Here is a 25,716-nt window from a genome sequence, read left to right as displayed (position 1 = left end):
TAAGGATGGCAATTCCCTTCCCTGAAAAAGACTTTAAAATTTCATTCATTAGCACATGTGGCTAGGCCACACTCACTGTCCATCCCCAAATTGCTCAAGCTGGCAAACTGCTCAGGACAGTGGTGAACCAGATGGGTTTTTAAATATGGAATTTTAAAAAATGATAGTTTAGGTCACACAAAACTCTGTCCAATGATATTACCAACACACCGTAATGTAGGGATGCTGGAAACACTGTCTCATTTAGAGTTTGCCGGAACTGCAAACGGTTTTGATGGGGTTTCATTAGAATTGGAGAGACAAACTTAAAATCTTGTTGCCAGAATAGAAACCCTTCAAAGTTGGCCACTTGTGGATGAAAAGTGGCAGTGAGTGTGCAATTGAAAAATAAGTTAATGTTTCAGATCGATGACTTCACCAGAGCTAAACATTTAAAACCAAGCCTCAATTTTGTGTCAGACATTTTCAGGGGCATTTTAAAGATGGGCAACAAATGCGGTCTTACTTGTGGCTCCCATATCCCATGCAAGAATTGGAACTTAAACATTTTCTGCTTAGTTACCCAAGTGCGGAAGGGAAAACAAACAAAACACAGCGGGATAACAGTGTCTTGTATAATTTTACTCATGATTCAAAAGATCAGGTACCAATTATTTTCCCCATTTTAAAAAGACGATCAAAATAAAACAATTTTATAGGATAAAGAACAAAATCAGATCACAATACAGAAGTTGTGCCTCTGTTTAGCGATCGAGAGGGTTGGCAGCAGCTTCCGACATTTCCGTGAACTGAAAACTAAACACTGATATCTGAAGTGAACATAAATGACTTCAAAACTTTTAATTTTTGCTTTGACGGATCAAAGCTGTTAAGTTTTATCTGTCTGCAATTTGCTCCTGCAATTCCCAACATTTAGACTTTTACATGTCCCTAGCACTCTGCACCAAAATAAAGAGTGCTTCAGCAAGTTTCAGAAGCTGTGTACTGTGGGGTTACTGTATCACATCATACAGCAATGCTCAAGATCCTTCACACATCTAGAGTCAAGGTAGAAATATCAGGCACTTCACATGTCTCCTTCCCCTCAGTCTGGGCTGCTTTCTCTTTCTGTGATGCCGTGTCTGTGTGTCGAGTGGACAGATGGGTTAAAGGGGATTGAACTGAACAGTCTCGATCTTTTCCATCGCTGCCCTCATCACTGTCAAAATCAGAGTCATCCGTACTGTTGCTGTCTTCATCATCATCATCCCCTTTTCCACTTCTTATTCGGCTTCTTGCGCCTGGATTTATTTCATCATCACATTTTTCATCCTGATCCCCTGCAGAGTCCAGTCTGGGGATTGGGAAGATTAAAAAGATCTTTAATTGGTAAAAGAAAAAAAAATTACATTTACATAGCGCCTTTTGGTTGTTTACAAAATGATTTACAGCCACTGAGGTGTGGTTGTTGTTATAATGTATGACATGGGGCAGCAAATTGTGCCCAGCAAGTACCACAAACAGTAAAGTGATAATGATCCAATGATGTTAGTTGAGGGATATATATTGGCCAGAATAGCAAAAGTACCAGGGGATCTTCTACATCCACCTGTGTGCGTGTGTAAATCAACCTTCCCCCACCAAAGCAGACTGCCCTCCATTGCATGGAATGCAGGTCCATCAAACCCCTTTTGCACAGTTTCTAATGATGTTTTATGCATCGGAAATTGGATGATGGGATGACAGAAGATAGCAAGAAATATGACATTACTGTGGGGAGGGGAAGCTGTGATATTCAATAAAACAGAGAACACAACACTTGAAACCTCCAGTCAAGATGGGAATTACTGGTGAAACCTACTCAACTTTGGAAATGTTCTCTGTTAAACACTTGGTAAAACCCTCACTTCACAACGTTAAGATAAAAGCAAAATATTGCAGATGCTGGAACCTAAAACAGAAACAGAAAATGCTGGAAAAGCTCAGCAGGTCTGACAGCATCTGTGGAGAGAGACTGGATGACCCTTTGTCTATTCTCTCTCCACAGATGCTGTCAGACCTGCTGAGCTTTTCCAGCATTTTCTGTTTCTGTTTCATAACGTTAAGCAAGTTTGAAAAAGTCTTTATATTGAAATAAAGGGAGAAATTTAAACCCAATTCTTCAGGTGGGAACAACAAGATCATGTGGAATGTTGGTTTTACACCAGCCTAATAATGTTTGCCACAGACTCAGGGCAAGGTATAAAACCAGCATTGTACCTGATCCAGGCTGTTGGGGTAGGGTTAAAATTGCCCCAAGATTGCTTCACCCATTACTGCTGAAATAAAGGGGAAAATATTTACATCTACAAAGAGTTGTCTTGAGGTGACTTCCTCATTCTGTCCCAGGGAAGTGAAATAATATCAGTCTGTGAACTTTGAATGAATGACGACTATAATATAATTCAACACTTTACAAACTGTGTATTATTGACAGGAAGAACTTAAAATATTTTGGGAGTTCAATAAAGCACAGTAACAGAAAAAAAAGCACTGTGTGCTTTGACATCTGCACAAGACATTCTTTGATATTTTTGTCCAATGGGAGTGGTCACAACCTCCTCCACTGCGAATGAATTGCTTCTCAACCTCTGCCTCCACTGCAGTTCCATGCTTCTGACCTCTGCCTCCACTGCAGTTCCATGCTTCTGACCTCTGAACTACCAGTGAGACGGCAGGGACACAGGGACCTCCATCTGCTTCTGCAAGGTGGCCATCTACAGGCAAGTTGGACTTGATCCTTGGGGAAGAGGAAGTGGGGAGCGGGGGAGCTTTGCTGTGGCTATGGTTCTTGTCTTTGGCTGGATGCCCTGAAGAGAGATCAGGGGGTGGGAGGGGGTGCATGGTGTCTGTACGTACACTCCATATCCTCCACAAATGGAACTGGTGACATTCAGTAGTCACTGTTAATAACACATGCAACTTACTCAAACCCGGGGTTAAAAATCAGCCTGTTAACTGTTTCTCTCTCCAGATGTTGCCACACCTGCTGAGTCTTTCAAGTATCTTCCGTCTTTATTACTGGTATTAATGTGAAGTTTCTATCTTTACTTCTGATTCTGTTCTTTATCAGCTGTGACGCTTTAAAAAGCGGAGAGGTCCTTTAATTGATGACCATGGATTATTTTAAAATAAATCAATTCAGTTTTGCTTAAGGATCTACTCTGGTGCAGCGACCCGTTACAAGAACAATTTTCATTATTTAAAAAAAAAAATTGTTTGCCACTCTCAACTCTAAGACCATTAAAATTTTCTGCGCACCTTTCTGCCGTAACGGCAACTGTGCAGCACGTGGCTTCATTCTCTGCTTGAAGGTGACCTCCTTCAATAATGCCACTCGCTGCTCACGTCGGATTCAATGACACTAACATACTGAACAAAGAACAGTACAGCACTGGAAGAGGCCCTTCGGCCCTCCAAGCCTGCGCTGTTCACATTGTCCTATCTAGACCAACCACTCGTATCCCTCTATTCCCCATTTGTTCATATGCTTGGCAAGACAAGTCTTAAAATGTGGCAAACGTAACTGCCTCAATCACCTCACTTGGCAGTGCATTCCAGGTGCCCACCACCCTCTGTAAAAAAAAAAAACTTCTCCCCGCACATCTCCACTGAACCTTTCCCCCTTTATCTTGAACTTGTACCTCCTTGTAATTGTCATTTCTGCCCTGGGAAAAAGCTTCCAACTGTTCATCCTACCTATACCCCTCATAATTTTATAAACGTCTATCAGGTCACCCCTCAGCCTCCATCTTTTCAGGGAGAACAATCCCAGTTTATTCAATCTCTCCTCGTTGCTAATACCACTGGTTATCAGGCTAACCAGCAGCAAGCAATGTCATGCAGAAACGCAACGGCTCAGTGAAGATTTTGAAGTACATGTTTTCACTTATTTAAAAGGAAAAGCATGAAGCAGCAGCAGAAAAATACATCAATCAGGAAATAAGCATTGATACGGGTATGAGTCAAGGATGCTTTAGACTGCCGCTGGCTGCAGTGAATAATATAGCAGAGTAACATTGCTCCTCCTCTCAATACAGCTAGCTGTATCCAAGAAGGTTCAACATTTGAATAACCTTCACGCTTGGAATAAAACATGGAGATTTCTCCATTTCATTTTATATAGTTAGAAAACAGCTAAACACTCTTCCAAATACACAGTTGGATGGTGAGGTTAACAGATATTTTTTCTCAGGTAAAGGGTATTAAAGGTTACAAGACTAAGGCAAGTAGATGGAGTTAAGGTACAGATCAGTTACGATCCAATTATAACTGCAATTTCACTCTCGCGCCTGACTGAGGGGTCATGTTCCACTCCAGAGACTGGAACACAAAAATCTATGCTGCCACTTCCAATGCAGAATGGAGGGAGTGCTGTCCTGTCAGAGGAGACACTCTTTTGTATGAAGTTGAGGCTCCATTTGCCCCCTCGGGTGGTGTAAAAGATCTCACTGCACTATTTAAAAATAAAAAATAATAGCAGGGAATTTCCCCCGGGTGTCCTGGGCAATTTTTATCCCTCAACCAACACTTAAGATACAAATGATTTGATCATAATATTGCTGATTGTGGGATCTTGCTGTGTATTGGCCACCATGTTTCCTGCATTACAGAAGTGACTGCACATCATAGAATCCCTGCAGTACAGAAGGAAACCATTCAGCCCATCGAGTATGTACCGCCCACAATCCCACATAACCCTCATTTACCCTGTTAATCCCCCTGACACTAAGGGGCAATTTAGCATGGCCAATCAACCTAACCCGTACATCTTCGGACTGTGGGAGGAAACCGGAGCTCACGGAATGCTGGAACAGGCTCAAGGGGCTGAATGACTAGGTACACCGTAACCCACATTATCTTCATGAAACACTAGTTCAGCCTCAACGAGCATACTGGGTCCAATTCTAGGCTTTAGGAAGGATGTGAAGGCGTTGGAGATGGTGCAGAAAAGGTTCACGAGAAACTTCACTTACAAGGATAGATCGAAGAAGCTGGGCTGTTCTCCTTAAAAGAGAAGATTGAGGAGATCTGAAAGAAGTGTCCAAGTCATGAGGGCCCTGGGCAGTGTACATAGGGAGGGACCGTTCCTGTTGGTGGAAGGGTCGAGATCCAAGGACACCAATTTGAAGTGAGTGGCAAAAAGAATTTGAGGTGACGCAATGCAGCAAGTGGTCAGGATCAGGAAGACACTGTCCAAGAGTGTGGAGGAGGCAGGTTCAATCGTGGTATGCAAAAGGGAATTGGGTAATTATTGGGAAAATGCAAGGGAGTAGGATGAAGTTGCTCTCAGAGAGCTGGCACAGACAATGGGCTGAATGGCCTCCTGCCCTGTAACCATTCTATGCATCTTTAGCCATATGTAACAGGCAACCTGACTGTCAAAGGCAGTAAGCGATGGGGAATAAACACGGCTTTGTCTGCATTATGGAAACAAATGACAGGAGAGTAAAAAACACAAGTTTCAGATGACAAGAGCCGGTGTGATTCGGAAAGCCACCTGTTGGGATTTACAGGATTCCATTGCTTTCTCGCTGGGTCTAAAGTATTGCAGCAAATACTTACGGGTTCACAATCTCTTCTCTCTTCCCACATTTGGCACAGAGTTCCAATTTGAAAGCACACGGTTTACACATAACGTGGTAAGAATCCTTCACTGTCTTCTGGAGGCATTTAACACTAAACAGGATTAAAAAAGGAAAGTCAGGTCGAATGCAGCTGAATTTTTAACATCGCAATGGATGTCCATTGTGTAAAAAGGGTAGTTTAATCCAAGTTCTTGAATTTCACATTTCTATTTAGAATTATTCAAAGGTTACGAGAGAGAGAGAGAGAGAGAGAGGCTATTCCGACAACAAACCTGCGACAGCAAGTAGTCTCACAACACCAGCTTAAAGTCCACCAGGTTTACTTGGTAGCAAAAGCTTTCGGAGTGTTGCCCCCTTCAGGCAAAAGCTCACGCTACCAAATAAACCTGTTGGACTTTAACCTGGTGTTGTGAGACTACTTACTGTGCTTACCCCAGTCCAACGCCGGCCACCCCACATCATGACTACAACCCTGCGACAGTTTGAGAGAGCTAGCCTAATTCCATTCTGCCAGCTTCCCATACACTTCATTATTCCTCTTTTTCAATGTAACCATCTTCATTCCCCTTTCAAAGGATTAATAGACTCAAGCGCCATAGTAGCACAGTGGTTAGCACTGCTGCCACAGTGCCAGGGACCCAGGTTCAATTTCGGCCTCGGGTCACTGTCTGTGTGGAGTTTGCACATTCTCCCCGTGTCTGCGTGGGTTTCCTCCGGGTGCTCCGGTTTCCTCCCACACGCCAAAGATGTGCTGGTTAGGTTGATTGGCCATGCTAAATTGATCCTTATATCAGGGGATTAGCAGGGTAAATATGTGGGGTTATGGGAATAGGGCCTGGGTGAGATTACGGTTGGTGCAGACTCGATGGGCTGAATGGCCTCCTTCTGCACTGTAGGGATTCTATGGAGTGTGTGATAGGCTTAAAAGTCCACGTTTTGCAGATGAGCAGGAATAATTAATCACCATTTATCCCATCATAACCTGCTCACAACCTCAGACCCCGATAAGATCAGCACATAATCTTATTAATGAATACACATTTATAACAGTTCTGTTCAAATAATAAGGCAGGCTGCAAGCAGGAAATTAATGAGGCTTGTCCAGAGTTGGGGCTGTAGTTATTGTTATTTTGCGCACTGCTGTCTCTGTTGGCTTCAGCTCTGCAAAGGGTACTGATCAGCTGTTAGCTCGGCGCACCCAGTAAAGCTGCACTCCTCAGCTAGTGGGAGGTGTTGAATGTGAAATTCCAGGAGGTTCTCCCTCCCTCTAAAAATAAGCAGACCCTTCAACTCTGCATGTAGAGCAGGCTGGCGTAACTTTGGATGGCAATACTCAAGGAAACCCCAAAATGCAAAAAAAAATTAAAGACTTGGTCTCAAAGCCAATATGCTAAATTCTCCCTCAGTGTACCTGGACAGGCACCGGGGGCAACTGGGGGATTTTCACAGTAACTTCATTGCAGGATTAATGCAAGCTTACTTGTGACACTAATAAACTAATAGAACGCTCTTTTACACTGGGACTTAATTCATCAAGAGATGGAAATGGGAGATCCACATAATTAAGTATTCACTGACCAGGATTGCAAAGCTTTTGGGAATGTTGGTTAAACATGAAAAAAAACTTTAAAACACCCTCATTAGACAGCTTGGTCACACAATAAAAAAAAATTCAGGCATCGCAGCTAGATAATTGATATTCCGTTCACAAGGTTGCTCCATACTAACATTTGTCAGTTGAACCTTTCTTTAAGAGGAAATGCTTTATGGAAGCTCCCGGTTTTGTTTATACACAGAAAATGGGATATACATTAAAAAATTATATATGAACTTTTAAACAAATGGTTAGCCTTTGTCGAGTTACATCAAGTCTGTGGCTATTTGGTCCAACAGGTTTATGGTATTTATGCACCACAGGAGCCTCTGCCCAGCCCTATCAGGATAACTCTATCCCTTTCTCTCTCATGTACAAACTCACCCCTGCAACAGCACCTTTGTTTCTGATTTGGAAACACTCGCTTACAGGCTACAAATATTAAAGTTTATTAGTGTCACAAGTAGGCTTACATTAACACTGCAATGAAGTTACTGTGAAAATCCCCAAGTCACCACACTCCAGGGCCTGTTTGGGTACATGGAAGAAGAATTTAGCATGACCAACGCACTTAACCAGCACGTCTTTCGGACTGTGAGGAGAAACCGGAGCACCCGGAGGAAACCCAGACAGACATGGAGAATGTGCCAACTCCACACAGTCACCTGAGGCTGGAATTGAAACTGGGTCCCTGGTGCTCTGAGGTAGTAGTGCTAACCACTGTGCCACCATGTCGCCCACTACTCGCGTAGATGACAAGAGATCAAATATGTAATAAAATAGCAAAGTATTAGGACAGACCAGGCCATTGAACGCAATCGGTGGGAATATATTCTAGATGTAAAATTCTGACCGTACCCCAGTTTGAAAGTTCTCACACGGCACCATAAAGGAAGTCATTACATACACTGGAACAACTGATCTCCTACAACAATTGAAGCTATTGTGATCAATGTCAGTTAAACATCAAATACCAATTTCCAAAGTTGCAAGAACATCACGAGGCTGACATCATGTTGATATCAAACAGTACGTTACAACAGTGTCTGCACTTTAAAAAAAACTGCTTTGTGGCTACAAAACGCTTTGGTATGTTCCCAAGTGCTGAAAGTCACTTTACTGCTCCAAAGATGCACGAGTTAGGTGGATTGGCCAGGCTAAATTGCCCTATAGTGTCAGGGGAACTAGCTAGAGTAAATGCATGGGGTTATGGGGATAGGGCCTGGCTGGGATTGTGGACGGTGCAGACTTGGGATGGGCTGAATGGTCTCCTTCTGCACTGTAGGATTCTAGGATTCCGATGAGGGGGCAAACTGCGCGAGGGAGTAATACTGGAAAACTACACGGTATCTCAGGGGGCAGAGATTTACCATAAATTAGATACCAAAAATAGTAAGATTTGTAGATGTTACAAAATAATTCACAGTAGCCAAATTATGGCAAACATGATTTCAATTAAATGTCAGGTGATGCAAGTGCAGAAAGGCTACCTTTGTTTGTGCAAAGCATAAAGCAGCTTTTAACTCACCATTTCCGAGCCTGACTAAGTGGTTTGTATTTGTTGTATTTTATTTTCCATTCCAATACTTCCTTACATCGTTTACAGACACCCGAATGCACCATCGCATTCAACCTCTGGGGAGGAAAAATAAAGATATTTAATGCAATTAATGCAACTTAGAAATCTAAACTCTACTGGAAAAGGTGCAAACGTTTCAAGGCTGATACTAGAATGGAGATGTGCTAACTACAAGGAAAGACGGAACAGATTGGGTGCTCTTTTCTCTAGAAAGGAAAAGGCTAAGACTTTACCCGATAGGGGTCTGAGGTTTGGCAGAGTACACGGAGCGATGCTTCCACATGTTATCATTGTAAAAGACAGACATTCACTAATAAATCCAACATGGAATCAGACAAAACTGCTTTCCCCAGAGTGGTGAGAATATGAAACTTCTACAATGGAGAGGTCAAAGCAAATAGTAGAGATACGTTTAAGTGGGAACCCAGATAAATGCATGAGGGAGACGGAATGGAGGGATGTGCTGATGGAATGAGACAAAGAAGGGTGGCAGAAGATTCGTGTGGAGCACAGATACCAGTATCAGACCCGCTGGGCCGAATGGACTGCTTTTATACTGTATATGCTTTGCCAACGATTCTCCAGTAAAGGTTTGGCCAAGCTCAGTCAGGATCACTTCCAACTACACAGTCAGAGATGTGGAAGTGAGCTCAAGTCTCTGTGCTAACCCCAACATTGCTGCATTGTTAAATAAATAGACTGTCTGGAAATGATGCTAATCGTTTCACTCAAGGCTATTAAAACCCTGTCAAGCAGATGAATAAGATCACCTAAAAGCAGAGGATTTCCTGCATAAAATGAGAGAGAGATAAATAACAGGGGAGTAGGAGGCAGCCTTGCCGGATTTGTGACCCAACTCTATATGCCCAGCTTTGTCTCATCTCAATCATAGAATCCTACAGTGCAGAAGGAGGCCATTCAGCCCATCGTGTTTGCACCGACCACAATCCCACCCAGGTCCTATCCCCATAACCCCATGCATTTACCCTAGCTAGTCCCCTGACACGAAGGGACAATTTACAATGGCCAATCCATCTAACCTGCACATCTTCGGACTGTGGCAGGAAACCGGAGCACCCAGAGGAAAGCCACGCAGACACAGGGAGAAGGTGCGAACTCCACAGAGTGACCCAAGCCTGGGAGGCAGCAGTACTAACCACTGTGCTGCCACAAAGGGAGGTGTGTAGAATCATACAGTGCAGGAAACCATTAGGCCCATCGAGTCTATACCGACAACAATCTTGCCCAGGTCCCACCCCCTCAACCTCACATATTTTCCCTCCGAGTGCCCCTGACACTAAGGGGCAATTTAGCATGGTCAATCAACATAACCCGCACATCTTTGGAGTGTGGGAGGAAACCCATGTAGACACGGGGAGAACATGCAGACAGTGACCCGAGGCGGAGAATCGAATCCGGCGCAGTGAGGCAGCAGGGCTAATCACTGTACCGGGAAAACCTTTAATGACTTTGTTAACTAATCTCAGATTTAAGTCATTAACTGGCCTAGCATCAATTTCATTTGCAGAAGAGAGTTGCCAAACCTCTAGCTTTGCGTGCAGAGGTGTTTGTTTCCCCAACTTGACTCTCGAGGGGCCTGGCTCTAATCTCGAGTCTACGTTCACCTGCTCCTTGAGCTTCTAACCAGCAGAAATGCAGGGTGATTATACAAACCTTTTAGCAACTAAACTTTAGTAACTTTGGATGGACAAATGTTGGAAACAAGTTGTAAATGGCATGTAAAAGAATCATTCATAAAATATTTAATGTCATTTTTGTGATGCTAAAACAGATTGAATAGTAAATGAAAAGGTGGACTATGTGAGGATGAGCAGAACAAAGTTCATAAGATCCTTCACACAGGAAAGTTTATGAATTATGCCTTGTGATTTACAGTTATTACAGCCATAACGAAGGCACTTGCCTTCATCTACTGATCATAAGCACGTCCGAAGTTACTAAAGTTGAAAGTTGCACTTAGACTGTTCTCTACACCATTAATTCCCACAAACTTTCGTAAACTTTGATTAAATCACCATTTAATCAAAGTTCCAAGCGGGCAGCACTGTGGCACAGTGGTTAGCACTGCGGCACAGTGCCAGGGACTCGGATCACTGTTTGTGTGGAGTCTGCACATTCTCCCCGTGTCTGTGTAGGTTTCTTCTGGGTGCTCTGGTTTCCTCCCAAAGTCCAAAGATGGGTGGGTTAGGTTAATTGGCCATGGTAAATTGCCCCTTAGGTGTCAGGGGATTAGCAGGGTAAATGAGGGGTTATGGGAATAGGGCCTGTGGGTTTGTGGTCAGTACAGACTCGATGGTCCGAATGGCCTCCTTCTGTACTGTAGGGATTCTAGGATTACAATCTCCCCATATAACTTAATCTTCGAGGCTCAGGGATCATTCTTGTAAATCGTTGCTGCACTCCAAGTCCAATATAATCTTCCACAGGTGTGGAGTATTCCATCAAAATTCCAGAAAGGATTTCAAGCTGACAGTATACAGGGAATGTCAGACTGTCGCGAGATGGGCCAAGGTTGAACTTTCGCTGGACAATAACAAAATGTATGTTTAATAACATGAACCAGAGTCTGAACATTTACAACACCGTAAGAAGGCCATTCAACCCATTGTGTTTGTGTTGCCATTAAAGTGATTTAAGTTTATTTATTAATCACAAGTAGACTTTACATTAACACTGCAATGAAGTTACTGTGAAAATCTCTTAGTCGCCACACTCCAGCGCCTGTTCAGGTACACTGAGGGAGAACTTTGCATGGCCAATGCACCTAACCAGCATGTCTTTCGTACTGTGAACCTGCCTAATTGGACTTTCTAGTTCTTCATCTGTCACCCTGTAAGTTGCGCTCTTCATAGTGCCTATCCAAATATTGTTTAAATGCAGTGAGGGTTTCTGCCTCTATCATCCTTTCAAGCAGTGAATTCCAGACAACCCCCACCCCGGGTGAAAAAACCCTTCTGTAAATTACTCAAACATCTATGCTATTGACCCCTCTGCTAATGGGAATAAATCCTTCATATACACTATAAGCCACTCAATTTTATCCACCTCAATTGAATCTTCCCTTGGCCTCCTCTGATCCAAATAAATTAAATCTCAGCTGATTCAACCTTTGTACATCGCTAAAATTCTCCATTCTGGGAAAGATTCTGATTAGCCTCTTTTAACCCTCCAGTGTGATCCCATCCTTTCCACAGAATCTATACTTAACAGCAAATCATTCCTGGAAAACCCAATGTTTACGGTGAATTTATTGCAGTCACAGTTCAGACAGCTTATTTTCCGTCACCCATTGAGCATCTGAGATAAACTGGCCCACGAGCATTTGTTTCAGCCCCACTCGGGAGTGTCAGAGCGTAACTGAGACGCACAACTTTACCCAGTGAGCATTCTATTCTCACAGCATTTCTGGACTAAGTTACAAGAGTATTGTAGTCATAACGAAGGCCTTCATCCACTGAAAGCAAAAAATGGTCTAGTTTGCCAGAGTTCCTTGGCTCACATCTCTCCGTCCTGCAGTATTGGTAGATTTAAAACAGAAGAGAATTGTGGTGTTAATTGGCCACTGCTAAATTTTACCTGCTTCAGCATCCATCCACACTAAGACAGCACAGGATGAGACCATTCAGCCCAATGGGCTGTGCCAACTCTTTAAAACATCTATCTCATTGGTCCCACTCGCCTGCTCTTTCTCTGCAACCCTGGACATTTTTTTTGCCTTCAAGTACCTTTCGAACATTAGGGGATTTTCCACAATAACTTAATTGCAGCGTTAACATAAGCCTAGTTGTGACACTAATAAATGTGTTGAATTATCCTGCCCCTTACTTTCTCTCTCCAAAACCAGTCAGTCAGTTTTGAATGCTACTATTACAGCTTCCTTTATGCTCCAAGGAGAAGAATCACTGGGGCGGCACAGTGGCAAGCACTGCTGCTTCACAGCGCCAGGGACCTGGGTTTGATTCCTGGCTTGGGTCACTGTCTGTGTGGAGTTTGCACGTTCTCCCCGTGTCTGTGTGGTTTCCCTCCGGGTTCTCCGGTTTCCTCCCACAGTCCGAAGGATGTGCGGGTTAGGTGGACTGGCCATGCTAAATTGCCCCTTGGTGTCAGGGGGACTAGCTAGGGTAAATGTATGGGGTTAGGCTTGGGTGGGTTTGCGATCGGTGCAGACTCGATGGGCCGAATGGCCTCCTTCTGCACTATGGGATTCTATGATTTATGAATCCTAGCCTCTCCGTGTGACTGATGTCCCTCATCCCTGGTGACATTCTAGTTAAGTCTTCTCCACACCTTCACACAAGGCCTTGCTAAAGTGTGGTACCCAGAATTAGCCACAGTGTTCTAGCAGGGACTACTAAGCTGTGATTTGTAAGTAGTTAGTCCATCTTGAAAGTAGAAATGTCTCTGCAACATACAGCACTCAAAAAAAACAGAAAGTGAATGTACTACTTTGTGGGCAACTATTCCAAAAAAACTGCAAGAAAATTAAGTTGCAACACACCACTGAAAAGAAAGGCAAGGTTATGATGGAAATATTAGTTGAAAGTTCAAATCTAAAATTTAATTAAAACGGATTCATCTTTATCCAATTTCACTCTTAATGTTTGGTGAATGCGGCTCATATGGAATGCCAGGATATCAGACCAGGCCCGCCACGAGTTTGGCACCCATACGTGAGCAGATTCGAGTGTGGTTACTACAAGCTTTTTCCTTCCAGTTTAGGGCATGTGGTTTGCTGGATATGCCAACAGGCTTTCAAACGTGTGATATTTCTTGGTTGGCCAGACCCGAAAACAACAGCTCCCGATTTTGCAGTCCCGAATATAGAGCACATTTCAAAATAAGGAAAAATCCCACTTGTGGGGGACTTATGTTGGAGAGGAGAAGGACCGCAGGATGGGAAATTTAGTCACCCAAAGCCAACTTTTAGCTTCCAGAAAGTTTGGTTACCATCTGGCCATTTAGCTACATTTGCTTCATGTTACATCAGCAAATTTCTCAGTCTCTAAGTTCAGTTTTCAATTCAGTGGGCAACACCCCTCTTCCCCCCACGTCAGGGGGTTGAGGGTTCAAATCCCATTCTAGTGTCTTGAGCTCATAATCTAGGGGAGACACTCCAGTGCAGCACTGAGGGAGTTTCGCACTGTCAGAAGTACCATCTTTTGGGTGAATGGCCTCGCATGCGAGTGTGAAAAGAGTTATGTTCTCCTCAATGTCCTGCCTGATATTCTTCTCATGCAAAGAGCTTTAAAACAGATCATCTGGTCATCATCATATGTTCTTTCTGGGAGCTGGCTGTGCACAAATAGTTTGTCACTTCCATACCTTACAACAGGGACCACCCTTCAAAAGAACTTCATTAGCTATATTTTTGGGGTGCCCTGAGGTAGTGGAAAACAACATACAAGGATATAAGAACAAGGAGTAGGAGTAGGCCATCCGGCCCCTCGGGTCTGCTCCGCCATTCATTATCATGGCTGACCTTTTTGTGGACTCAGCTCCACTTACCATAACCCTTAATTCCTTTACTGTTCAAAAATCTATCTGTGCCTTAAAAACATTCAATGAGGTAGCCTTAACTCTTCACTGGGAAGGGAATTCCACAGATTCACAACCCTGTGTGTGAAGACGTTCCTCCTCAACTCAGTTCTAAATCTGCTCCCCCTTTACTTCGAGGCCATGCCCCCTAGTTCTGATTTCACCTGCCAGTGGAAACAACCTCTCTGCTTCTATTTTATATGTTTCTATAAAGATCTCCCCTCATTCTTCTGAGTTCCAATGAGTTGGCACAATGGTTAGCACTGCTGCTTCACAGCACCAGGGACCCAGGTTCAATTCCCGGCTTGGGTCACTGTCTGTGTGGAGTTTGCACATTCTCCCAGTGTCTGCGTGGGTTTCCAAAGATGTGCAGGTTAGGTGCATTGGCCATGCTAAATTCTCCCTCAGTGTACCCAAACAGGAGCCGGAATGTGGTGACTAGGGAATTTTCATAGTAACCTCATCACAGTGTGAAGGTGAGCCTACTTGTGACTAATAACTAAACTTTACTTTAGTATAGTCCCGTCTACTCAGTCTGTCCTCATAAGCCAACCCTCTCAACTCTGGTATCAACCTAGTGAATCTCCTCTGCACCCCCTCCAGTGCCAGTATATCCTTTCTCAAGTAAGGAGACCAAAACTGTACACAGTACTCCAGGTGTGGCCTCACCAGCACCTTATACAGCTGCAACATAACCTCGCTGTTTTTAAACTCCATCCCTCTAGTAATGAAGGACAAAATTCCATTTGCCTTCTTAATTACCTGCTGCACCTGCAAACCAACTTTGTGATTCTTGCAAAAGGACACCCAGGTCCTTTTGCACAGCAGCATGCTGCAATTGTTTTACATTTAAATAATAGTCCATTTTGCTGTTATTCCTGCCAAAATGGATGACCTCACATTTACCAACATTGTACTCCATCTGCCAGACCCTCACCCACTTACTTAGACTATCTTTATCCCTTTGTAGCCTTTCAACATCCTCTGCACGCTTTGCTCTGCATCATCTGTGAATTTTGACACACTACACTTAGTCCCCAACTCCAAATCATCTATGTAAATTGTAAACAATTGTGGTCCCAACACTGATCCCTGAGGCACACCACTAGTCACTGATCGCCAACCAGAAGGACATCCATTTTTTCCCCACTCATTGCTTTCTGTTAACCAATCCTCTATCCATGCTAATACATTGTAACATTGTGCACCTATGTAGCAGCCTTTGATGTGGCACCTTGTCAAATAAATGCCTTCTGGAAATCCAGATACACCACATCCACAGGTTTGCCATTGTCTACCGAGCTCGTAACATCCTCAAAGAATTCCACCAAATTAGTCAAACATGACCTACCCTTCGATGAACCCATGCTGCGTCTCCCCAATTTATATCCAGATATCTCACTATTGCTTCCTTGATAGATTCAAGCCTTTCCCTACTACAGAAGTTAAGCTAACTGGCCTATAGTTACCCGCCTTTTTGTCTACCCCCTCTTTTTAAAAAAAAAACAGTGGCATCACATTTGCTGTTTTCCAATCTGTGGGAACCACGCCAGAGTCCAGCGAATTTTGGTAAATTACCACCATCTCTTAGTACCCTAGGATGCATTCCATCAGCGCCAGGAGACTTGTCTACCTTTAGCCCCATTAGCTTGCCCAACACTACCTCTTTAGTGATACTGATAGTTTCTAGATCCTCATCTGCAATAGCCTTCTTGTCATTTTTTTTGGCATATAAATGCCAGTTTGGTCTTTTTAATAAAAACAATTTAAAAAGCAGCCTGGCAAAGAAGTGGCATAAATCAGGTGTGATGTAAAGCCTGATTAGCTGTCATAAGATATAGGGACAGAATTTGGCCCATTGAGTCCTGGCTGATATGAACTTATAAAATGGGGATGAAGAGCATAAGATAAGATTCTCCCATCAATGTCACTTCCTGGGTCTGGGGGCAAGATGTGTAGAATATTGAGGTTGAAACGTAGCAGAGAGTTCATATGCAACCTGAATAAGGCACAAAGCAATATCACTGCAATTTCAGGATCTATACTATCGGCAGGATGATAGATGGCAAAAATTGGAGCTGGTTTCACTAGACCAGATGAGATTACGTGATTAGATAGAGGAGATTAAATTCTAAAAAGATGGACAGGACAGGACAATCTTAATGTACAAGATGGAACAAATGAGACTTAGGTTGGAGTGTAAGGCTGACTTTAAACAAAAGACGGCTCTGAAGTTGTTGAACGTGTTTTATCATTTAATTCCAAACCACCTCAAAACAGAGTTCTCGGTCGTCATCAAATCCTCATCTACCCTAGCTTGCTACACTGAACCTCATCAACATCTCGCACAGCCCTACATTGCAGCTCACATCTTGCTGTTAACTGTGCATATGCGGCTGCACCATGACTTCCTAAACAGGTAGGGAGCGACTATTTATTACTTAGTAATTCCAAAGCCAAGCGATAGCCACCTCATTTGTTGAGTCTAAGGTGATTACTCTGTAGAAGGGACAATGTTCAGCATTGTCAGTGTCTCTCCACAAGCTCATATAGGGTTTGTACTGTGGCCCCTGTGGTGGAGGCTGGCTGCACAGGGACCTTGGCCTGTCCTGAAGCTGTTTAGCAAGGATCATTATCGCTGCAGAGTCCAAAGTCTGCCACTCATTAAAGGAATTGTTCCCAAGGATGTCTGCTGGTAGAACTTGATCAGGAAGAAACTACTAGCTGTCTACCTCTATAATTCTCCGTGTAAACCCCCTCACCTGCTCATGCATCTCAACGCTTCATATGTTTCCTCATCAATCAAGCTTGAAAGCCAACTTTCCCAAATTCCCCACAGATGCCAATTGCATTCCTGTACCTATAAACTGCTTGGATGTTTTAACTTAAAATGCAATTGATTATTACCTGATGTGACATGACTGCTCTGACGTTGGAGAATCCCACACAAAGAATTTGATTTCAATGACAGGTGCATTACTAGATGCTAAACTCTAGTTCATGGAACAATGCAGCACAGGGCATTGGGGCGAGTTACAGAACAAAGAGATCTAGGGGTACATGTTCATAGCGCCTTGAAAGTGGAGTCACAGGTGGACAGAGTGGTGAAGAAGGCATTCAGCATGCTTGGTTTCATTGGTCAGAACATTGAATACAGGAGTTGGGACATCTTGTTGAAGTTGTACAAGACATTGGTCAGGCTGTGTACAGATCTGGTCACGCTATTATAGAAAGGATATTATTAAACTAGAAAGAGTGCAGAAAAGATTTACTCGTATGCTACCGGGACTTGATGGTTTGAGTTATAAGAGGTTGGATAGACTGGGACTTTTTTCTCTGGGGCATAGGAGGCTGAGGGGTGACCTTTTAGAGGTCTATAAAATAATGAGGGGCATAGATCAGCTAGATAGTCAATATCTTTTCCCAAAGTTGGGGAGTCTAAAACTAGAGGGCATAGGTTTAAGGTGAGAGGGGAGATATATAGAAGGGTCCAGAGGGGCAATTTTTTTTTCACACAAAAGGGTGACAAGCATCTGAAACAAGCTGCTAGAGGTAGTAGTACAATTTTGTCTTTTAAAAAGCATTTAAACAGTTACATGGGTACGATGGATAGAGAGGGATATGGGCCAAATGCAGGCAATTGGGACTAGCTTCGGGATTTTAAAAAAAAGGGCAACATGGAAGTTGGGCCGACGGGGCTGTTTCCATGCTGTAAACCTCTATGACTCTGAGCACAGTCCAAAAACGTGCTGGTTAGGTGCATTGGCAGTGCTAAATTCCCCCTCAGTGTACCTGAACAGGCGCCAGAGCGTGGCGACTAGGTGATTTTCACAGTAACTTTATTGCAGTGTTAATGCAAGCTTACTTGCATTAAGGGCGGCACGGTAGCACAGTGGTTAGCACTGCTGCTTCACAGCTCCAGGGACCTGGGTTCGATTCCAGGCTTGGGTCACTGTCTGTGTGGAGTTTGCACATTCTCCTCGTGTCTGCGTGGGTTTCCTCCGGGTGCTCCGGTTTCCTCCCACAGTCCAAAGATGTGCAGGTTAGGTTGATTGGCCATGCTAAAATTGCCCTTAGTGTCCTGAGATGCGTAGGTTACAGGGATTAGTGGGTAAAATATGTGGGGGTAGGGCCTGGGTGGGATTGTGGTCGGTGCAGACTCGATGGGCCGAATGGCCTCTTTCTGTGCTGTAGGGTTTCTATGATTTCTATGACTTGTGACACCAATAAATAAACATAACTCAATTCCCTTTCAAACGTTACTATTAAAACTAGTCCCACCACCCTCAGAGACAGGGCACGCATCATAAACTTGCTATTTTTAAAAAACTCTTCCCCTCTGGGTGTTTTACCAATTGTTTTAAATCTATGTCCTCTGGTTACGGAATCCCTTACCATTTACTCCATCAAACCCTCCTCATGGTTTTGAAAGCTGAAATAAATAGTTATTGACAATAACATGAATTTTGAAAAGATGAACTTTGAGTTTTATTTCTCAATGACACTGTTGCTTACCTTGATCCTTTCACTTTTAATATATTTGTCATTTTTGAACCCAATAGCATTCTGATGTTTCTGTGCCCTCTTCCTGGCAACATTGCCTTTCTCTGAGCTCATAACCTGCTGGATAAATACAAGCTGTGAGAGTGAATTATCAACTTCTAATGAAGCCACATGCACACAGCCCCAGCAGCTGCCCCGGAAGTTAATGGGGAAATCACGTGGGACTGAACCAATCAGGTGCTCCCGCCCCGCCCCCCCCCCCCCCGGTTCCTCACGCATGATTGGCTGCTTTCAGTGGCAATGGTTATCCTGATTGGTCAGTCTGACCAATGCGCCTTATGCTGATTGGCTGCTCGGACCGGCGCCGACTATTCTGATTGATTGCTTTGACTGCCCCTGCCGATTGGATGCCCTAGCAGGCATTTCCTATTCTGATTGGCTGTTCTGACCGGTCCTGGCTATCGATTGGCTGCTTCGACCGGCATTCTCTATCCTGATTGGACACATCAGTCAATGTTAGCCAGCCAATTAGAAAGCAGAAAGGAAAGGGCGGGGCCTTGTTCAGCCTCAGAGGTGATTGGTCCGATTCGCTCCGATGGCTCCGCCCTCCGATTTAAAAACAAACGGTTATTTTCCTTTCATTGAAAATCGGAGATTGACACAAACGCCGTGTGGAAGCCAGGGGCCTGCAGGCTGATGGAAGAGTCACAGTAGCTCGAGACAGTAACTCTGTTTCTCTCCCTGCAGAGGCTGTCAGTGTTTGCAGCATTTTCTGTTTATTTTTTATCTCACCGCCCCCGCTGAGCCGGGTCCAACACGCATGAGTGCGAGCGAGGGCGCCAGCGACTTTCCCCGATTGCAAATGCGCATGTGCACCACACCACCACCAGTCCCCGCCCATCTGGAATGCAGTGTCGTGTCGGCTGCGCATGCGCGCCTTCTGATCGGCGGTCCCTTCGTCCAACAATTCCCTGCCGTGCCAGCCACGCATGCGCCTCCCCGTCGGCCGTCGTAACTATCCCCTATCGTGACAACCACGCATGCGCCTCCCCGTCGGCACCATCCTCTGTCGTGACAACCACGCATGCGCTTCCCTATCGGCCACTCCAGCACCCTTTCCCTACCGTGTCAACCGCGCATGCGCCTTTCTGTTGGCTCGGCTGCCGAACAGCAACAGCGCACGCGCCAACGCCATGGCGCTGACGCGCATGCGCACATTTCCAACCGTCTCCTCTTGCCCGTTCCCCCGCCCCTCCACCTCAAGGCGTGTCCGCCTGCTCGCCGCTCCCACACAATCAAACAAATAATAACATAGACAGTATGGAAATACCTGTGGCGGCAGGTTTGGAGGTGAAACCACGGCTGTGAGGCGCGGGGCGGAGAGGCGGAGAGGCAGCGAGGCCCGGAGTGTGAGGAGCGGGCGGACCGGGGAGGGCCGCCCCTTTTGTTTTAGCCGCCGTGCGGAAAGCGCGGGGCCCCGGCTCAGGTTCCGCCGATGATCGTTCCCCCCGCCGGCAGCAGTGCGCCCTCCCCTCCGCCAGGCCCGGGCCTGCTGGAGACCAGCCGCTGAGGGAGGAGGAGCCCGGTCGGTCGGTGTGTGTGGATTAGTCCGGTAGCCGCTCCCGTCCTGAGGGGAGTGCGAGGCCTGTCTCTCTCCCCCCCCCGCCCTCCATGACTGGGACCCCGGGCTGGATTAGTGAGTGAGGCCGGAGAGGAGCGGGAGTGTGTGAGGGGCCGGAGCCCGAGTGGGCGCGGAGTTTGATGCTGAAGAGTTTATTGATTGGACTGTGAGGGGGTTTGTGTCTCTGTCTCCCGGCCATGAATAACCTGTCTCTCAGCGAGCTCTGCTGCCTCTTCTGCTGCCCCCCGTGCCCGGGCCGGATCGCCTCCAAGCTGGCCTTCCTGCCGCCCGAGCCCACGTACGCGCTGCTGGCGGACGAGGCGGGCGGCCGCTGGAGCCTGCACCTGTCGGAGCGGGCCGACTGGCAGTACTCGCAGCGGGAGAAGGACTCCATCGAGGCCTTCCTGACCCGCACCAGCCGCGGCAACCGGGTGGCCTGCATGTTCATCCGCTGCTCGCCCAGCGCCCGCTTCACCCTGCTCTTCTCGCACGGCAACGCCGTGGACCTGGGCCAGATGAGCAGCTTCTACATCGGCCTGGGCTCCCGCATCAACTGCAACGTCTTCTCCTACGACTACTCGGGCTACGGCGCCAGCTCCGGGAAACCTTCCGAGAAAAACCTCTACGCCGATGTGGACGCGGCCTGGCAAGCCCTGAGGACCAGGTAGGCGCCTGTACAGCCTTCCCCACACACACACACACACGAGGCCATTCAGCCCGTCAACCCCCTCCACACACACGAGGCCATTCAGTCCATCAACCCCCTCCACACACACGAGGCCATTCAGCCCGTCAACCCCCTCCACACACACGAGGCCATTCAGCCCATCAAACCCCCCTCTCTCATACACAAGGTCATTCAGCCCATCAAATCTCCCCCCCCCACACACGAGGCCATTCAGCCCCCCACACACACACACACACGAGGCCATTCAGCCCATCAAATCTCCCCCACACAACCAAGGCCATTCAGCCCATCAAGTCCCCCAACACACGAGGCAGTTAAGGCCATCAAGTCGTCCTCTTCTCTCTCTCCCCCCCCCCCCCCCCCCCCGTACACGAGGCCATTCAGCCCATCAAGTCTTTCCCACCCCCCCACCCACCACGTGCACACACGAGGCCATTTCAGTCCATCATGTCCACCCCACACACACTCGAGGCCATTCAGTGTGGCTGGGACAGTGCATGGAATCAAACTTCTAGTAAAAATAGTTCCATTGATCTCATGGAATAGAAGAAAAGGGAAAGCATGAAATCAAAGAAAGCAGCAGGGTGAGCTGGCTAAATCAGGAACGCAGTCGAGAAGGGGAATTTAATCTGTGTTTTAAAGTTTATTTATTAGTGTCACAAATAGGCTTACATTAACACAGCAATGAAGTTACTGCGGAAATCCCCCAGTCGCCAGATTCCGGCGCCTGTTTAGGTACATAGATAATTTTGCACGGCCAATGCACCTAAACCAGCACGTCTCTCTGATATGGGAGGAAACTGGAGCACCTGGGGGAAACCCACACAGACACAGGGTGAATGTGCAAACTCCACACAATCACCCAAGCCAGGAATCAAACCCATGTCCCTGGCACTGAGGCAACCGTGCCAACCATTGTGCCGCCCTGTGCTGTACCTGCACTGTCCATGGCTCAATTATTGTGTATGTACAGCATAGTGAAGGATAGACATGAAAAGGTTATGTGGTTGAAGATTGGCCAATATCTTACTGAATGGCGGAGCAGGCGGGAGAGGTTAAATCATAGAATCTCAACCATGCAGAAGGAGGCCATTCGGACCATTGAGTCTGCACCAACTCTCCTAAAGAATATCTTACCCAGGCCCTTAACCCCACTGTATCCCGTAACCTCGCGCGTTTACCATGGCTACTCCATCTAACCTACACATTTTGAGAGACTGCAGGGCAATTTAGTTTGGCCAATCCACCTAACCCACATGTCTTTGGACTGGGGGAGGAAACCGGAGCACCCGGAGGAAACCCACACAGACACAGGAAGAACGTGTAACCATGGCTACGTTCGCGGTTGGGTGTCCCTGGAGAGGGCGCATGCGGTGTCTACGGGCATGATTGACGCCTTCCGTGCCCGTTGGGCACCGCAGGGGTTGGGGTGCGTTATTGACCCTGATAATCACATTTTAATTTGATGTCTTTAAGTTTCCTTTGTACTTTGATTTTGTTCGGGCTGTTCCCCCTCCTTTTGGGGAGCTGCCCCTTTTACTTTGTCCCGACTTAATTTGAGTTTGTTTATTCGGTTTGACCTGAAAAGAGGCCGCACACAGTTACCCAAGGCCAGGATTGAACCCAGGTCCTTGGCACTGAGGCAGCAGTGCTAACCATGATTCTTGCATGGGATGTGGCATCACTGGCAAATCCAGCATTTGTTGCCTACCCGATATTGCCGTTGAATGGAGTGGCTTGCTAGGCCATTTCATAGATTCATCAACGCTTCCAACACAGAATGAAGCCATTCAGCTCATTGTGGGTCAACAAATACCTAACTACACTAGTCTATTTTCCAGCGCTTGGTCCATAGCCCTCGTGGTTAAGTGTCAACCACTTTGCTGTTGATCTGGAGTCACAGGTAGACCAGACCGGGTAAGGAGATGGGAGTTTTCCTTCTCTAAAGGGCATTACGAACAGGATGGGTTTTTACAACAAATGATGGATTCTTTCTGAGACTGTCTTTATATCCCATAATTATTAATTGAATTTAATTCCACCAGCCGACGTGATGGGATTTGAACTCATGTCCCTGGAGTTTGAGCCTGGCCTTCTGGATCACTGCCCAATGACATCACCACTACGCCGCCATCCAGCTGAATAAAATTGAAATTGCTCATTTAAGGATGGGCAGTTCTGTTCCAACAGCTGAGAAGCTCCCTTTTGAGCTGCTGAGGAACCTTCCTCTGCTCTTGTTTTTTATTCTTTCACAGAGCATGGGTGTCATTGATTAGGCCGTCCTAATTGGCCTTGAGAAGGTGTAGCTGCCTTCTTGAGTTAAAGTTAATTAATTCATCACAAGTAGGCTGACATTAACACTGCAATGAGATTACTGCGAAAATCCTCTAGTCGCCACACCTGTTCGGGTACACTGAGGGAGAATTTAGCATGGCCAATCCATCTAACCAGTACGTCTTTTGGACTGTAGGAGGAAGCCGGAGCACCCGGAGGAAACCCATGCAGACACAGGGAGAACATGCAGACTCCACACGGACAGTGACCCAAGCTGGGAATTGAACCCGGGTCCCTGGCGCTGTGAGGCAGCAGTGCTAATCACTCTGCCGCCATGCTGCCCTGTGGTTCTGCTACTGTGGTTCTATGTTCCCAACTAATTCTGCTGCACCATTCTATTCTGAGAGAGACCATTGACTTGAAACATGAGCGCTCTGTCTGTCACTTTCCGCATACACTGAGCATTTTTTGTTATTTCACATTTCCAGCAGCCGTGGTATGGATAGTCTTTGATTTGATTTATTATTGTCACGTGTATTAACTTACAGTGAAAAGTATTGTTTCTTGCGCACTATACAGACAAAGCATACCATTCATAGAGAAGGAAAGGAGAGAGTGCAGAATGTAGTGTTACAGTCATAGCTAGGGTGTAGAGAAAGATCAACTGAATGCAAGGTAGGTCCATTCAAAAGTCTGACAGCAGCAGGGAAGAAGCTGTTCTTGAGTCGTTTGGTACGTGACCTCAGACTTTTGTATTTTTTTCCCGACGGAAGAAGGTGGAAGAGAGAATGTCCGGGGTGTGTGGGGTCCTTAATTATGCTGGCTGCTTTGCCGAGGCAGCGGGCAGTGTAGACAGAGTCAATGGATGGGAGGCTGGTTTGCGTGATGGATTGGGCTACATTCACTACCTTTTGTAGTTCCTTGTGGTCTTGGGCAGAGCAGGAGCCATACCAAGCTGTGATACAACCAGAAAGAATGCTTTCTATGGTGCAGCTGTAAAAGTTGGTGAGAGTCGTAGCTGACATGCCAAATTTCCTTAGTCTTCTGAGAAAGTAGAGGCGTTGGTGGGCTTTCTTAACTATAGTGTCAGCATGAGGGTACCAGGACAGGTTGTTGCTGATCTGGACACCTAAAAACTTGAAGCTCACAACCCTTTCTGCTTCATGCTCGTTGATGTAGATAGGGGCATGTTCTCCTTTAAGCTTCCTGAAGTCGATGAAGTCCTTCGTTTTGTTGACATTGAGGGAGAGATTATTGTTGCCACAACAGTTCACCAGATTCCACTTTGCACTGGCCATTCCCCATCTCCCTGTATGTTTTCCCCTTCATGTATCCATCCAGTTTGAAAATTTCCAATGATTTTATTAAATGTCAATGACCTTGTTAAATGTATTATCTGTTAATACTTTGTTTCAAGCTTTTTTTGTTATCGCCCATCTCCCTGCCACTGTCTGCCCAGTGGAACACTTTTTCTCATTGCCGTTATCTTGCAGGTTATGATTTATGTAGATAATTTTGCACTCCGTTTCGTTATCGGTGTAATATCAGAATTGGAGCTTTCGTATCCATTTTCTGTAATCGGGAGAGTTGCTGTAAACACTTGTTTTGCAAATCTTCTGAGGAAAATGTCTGTTTTTGAGCTGTTGGGAATTGAGCATGTGATCTTGATATAGTACCAGAGAGTGCTGGCAGCATGGGCTGGAAATTGATTGGGAGGTAGAGGCAGTGAGTGGGGATAAAAGATATTTACTGAGATTAGCAGGATGAGACAAGTGGTGTTCCCAAGGCGCGGTTACAGCTTTTCACTGTATTTATGACTTTTTCGAGTCCCAGCTTGGGACATGATGGCCATGGAAGGTATGATCGTAATGTGGCCAATCCGGTTGCTTATCAGCCTGTAAATTCTTCAATACACCTGTTGACAGGCAGTAAGAGTGGGAGAGTTTCCTGCTCAGCCACACTGCAGAAGGGCAAGGGCAAACACTGCAGTACTTTGCCAAACGTAATCATGAAGCAACCCGTTAGAAGTCCATGGCTGCCAATGCCTTCTCGGGGCATGCTACCTGAAGGAGGAGGATCAGTGAGTTCATAGAGGGTTGAATATCGAAGTTTTACAGATGACACCAAGCTGGGAAAGAGAGACTTGCATTCCTACTGCTCCTTTCACACTGGGATGCCCCCCATACTTTCCCAACTGATGAAGCGATGAACTACTCTTTAGAGTGTGTTTGCTGTTGTTGGAAACGTGGCAGCCAATTTGCACGCAGCAACCTCAAATAAGACAGTGTGATCGGG

The 25,716-nt window shown here is 45.7% G+C and overlaps 2 protein-coding genes across 2 annotated transcripts in view; one reads left to right on the top strand and one right to left on the bottom strand.

Annotated features, from left to right (window-relative positions):
• Window positions 1-600: 600 nt before the first annotated feature.
• On the bottom strand, window positions 601-20,749 carry c6h9orf85 (chromosome 6 C9orf85 homolog). The gene is made up of 5 exons (XM_078213939.1): window positions 20,169-20,749; window positions 18,851-18,955; window positions 8,729-8,835; window positions 5,584-5,697; window positions 601-1,333 (listed from the first exon to the last, which is right to left on the bottom strand). The coding sequence occupies exons 2-5, from the start codon at window positions 18,950-18,952 to the stop codon at window positions 1,030-1,032; spliced, it is 627 nt and encodes a 208-aa protein (XP_078070065.1). The 5' UTR covers window positions 18,953-18,955; window positions 20,169-20,749; the 3' UTR covers window positions 601-1,029.
• The window catches only part of LOC144494718 (alpha/beta hydrolase domain-containing protein 17B), a 69,035-nt gene continuing 63,737 nt past the window's right edge, over window positions 20,419-25,716 (top strand). The window contains exon 1 of the mRNA XM_078213938.1: window positions 20,419-21,123. Within this exon, the coding sequence (XP_078070064.1) occupies window positions 20,657-21,123 (467 nt within the window). The 5' untranslated portion in view covers window positions 20,419-20,656. The remainder of the gene's footprint in view (window positions 21,124-25,716) is intronic.

This window comes from Mustelus asterias, chromosome 6, assembly GCF_964213995.1.
Source record: "Mustelus asterias chromosome 6, sMusAst1.hap1.1, whole genome shotgun sequence".
Classification (NCBI taxonomy): Eukaryota; Metazoa; Chordata; class Chondrichthyes; order Carcharhiniformes; family Triakidae; genus Mustelus; species Mustelus asterias.
The sequence above is the reverse complement of the archived record's forward strand: the minus strand, read 5'-3'. Positions and strand labels throughout refer to the sequence as shown.

Excerpts from the sequence above, each read along its gene's own strand:
- c6h9orf85 (XM_078213939.1), bottom strand. The coding sequence starts at position 18,952 with ATGAGCTCAGAGAAAGGCAATGTTGCCAGGAAGAGGGCACAGAAACAT. Across the intron at positions 5,698-8,728 it reads CTTAGTCAGGCTCGGAAATG|TGTTAAATGCCTCCAGAAGA; the intron begins GTGAGTTAAAAG and ends AATCCTGTTTAG. Across the intron at positions 1,334-5,583 it reads AGAGAAGAGATTGTGAACCC|ACTGGACTCTGCAGGGGATC; the intron begins GTAAGTATTTGC and ends CCCAATCCCCAG.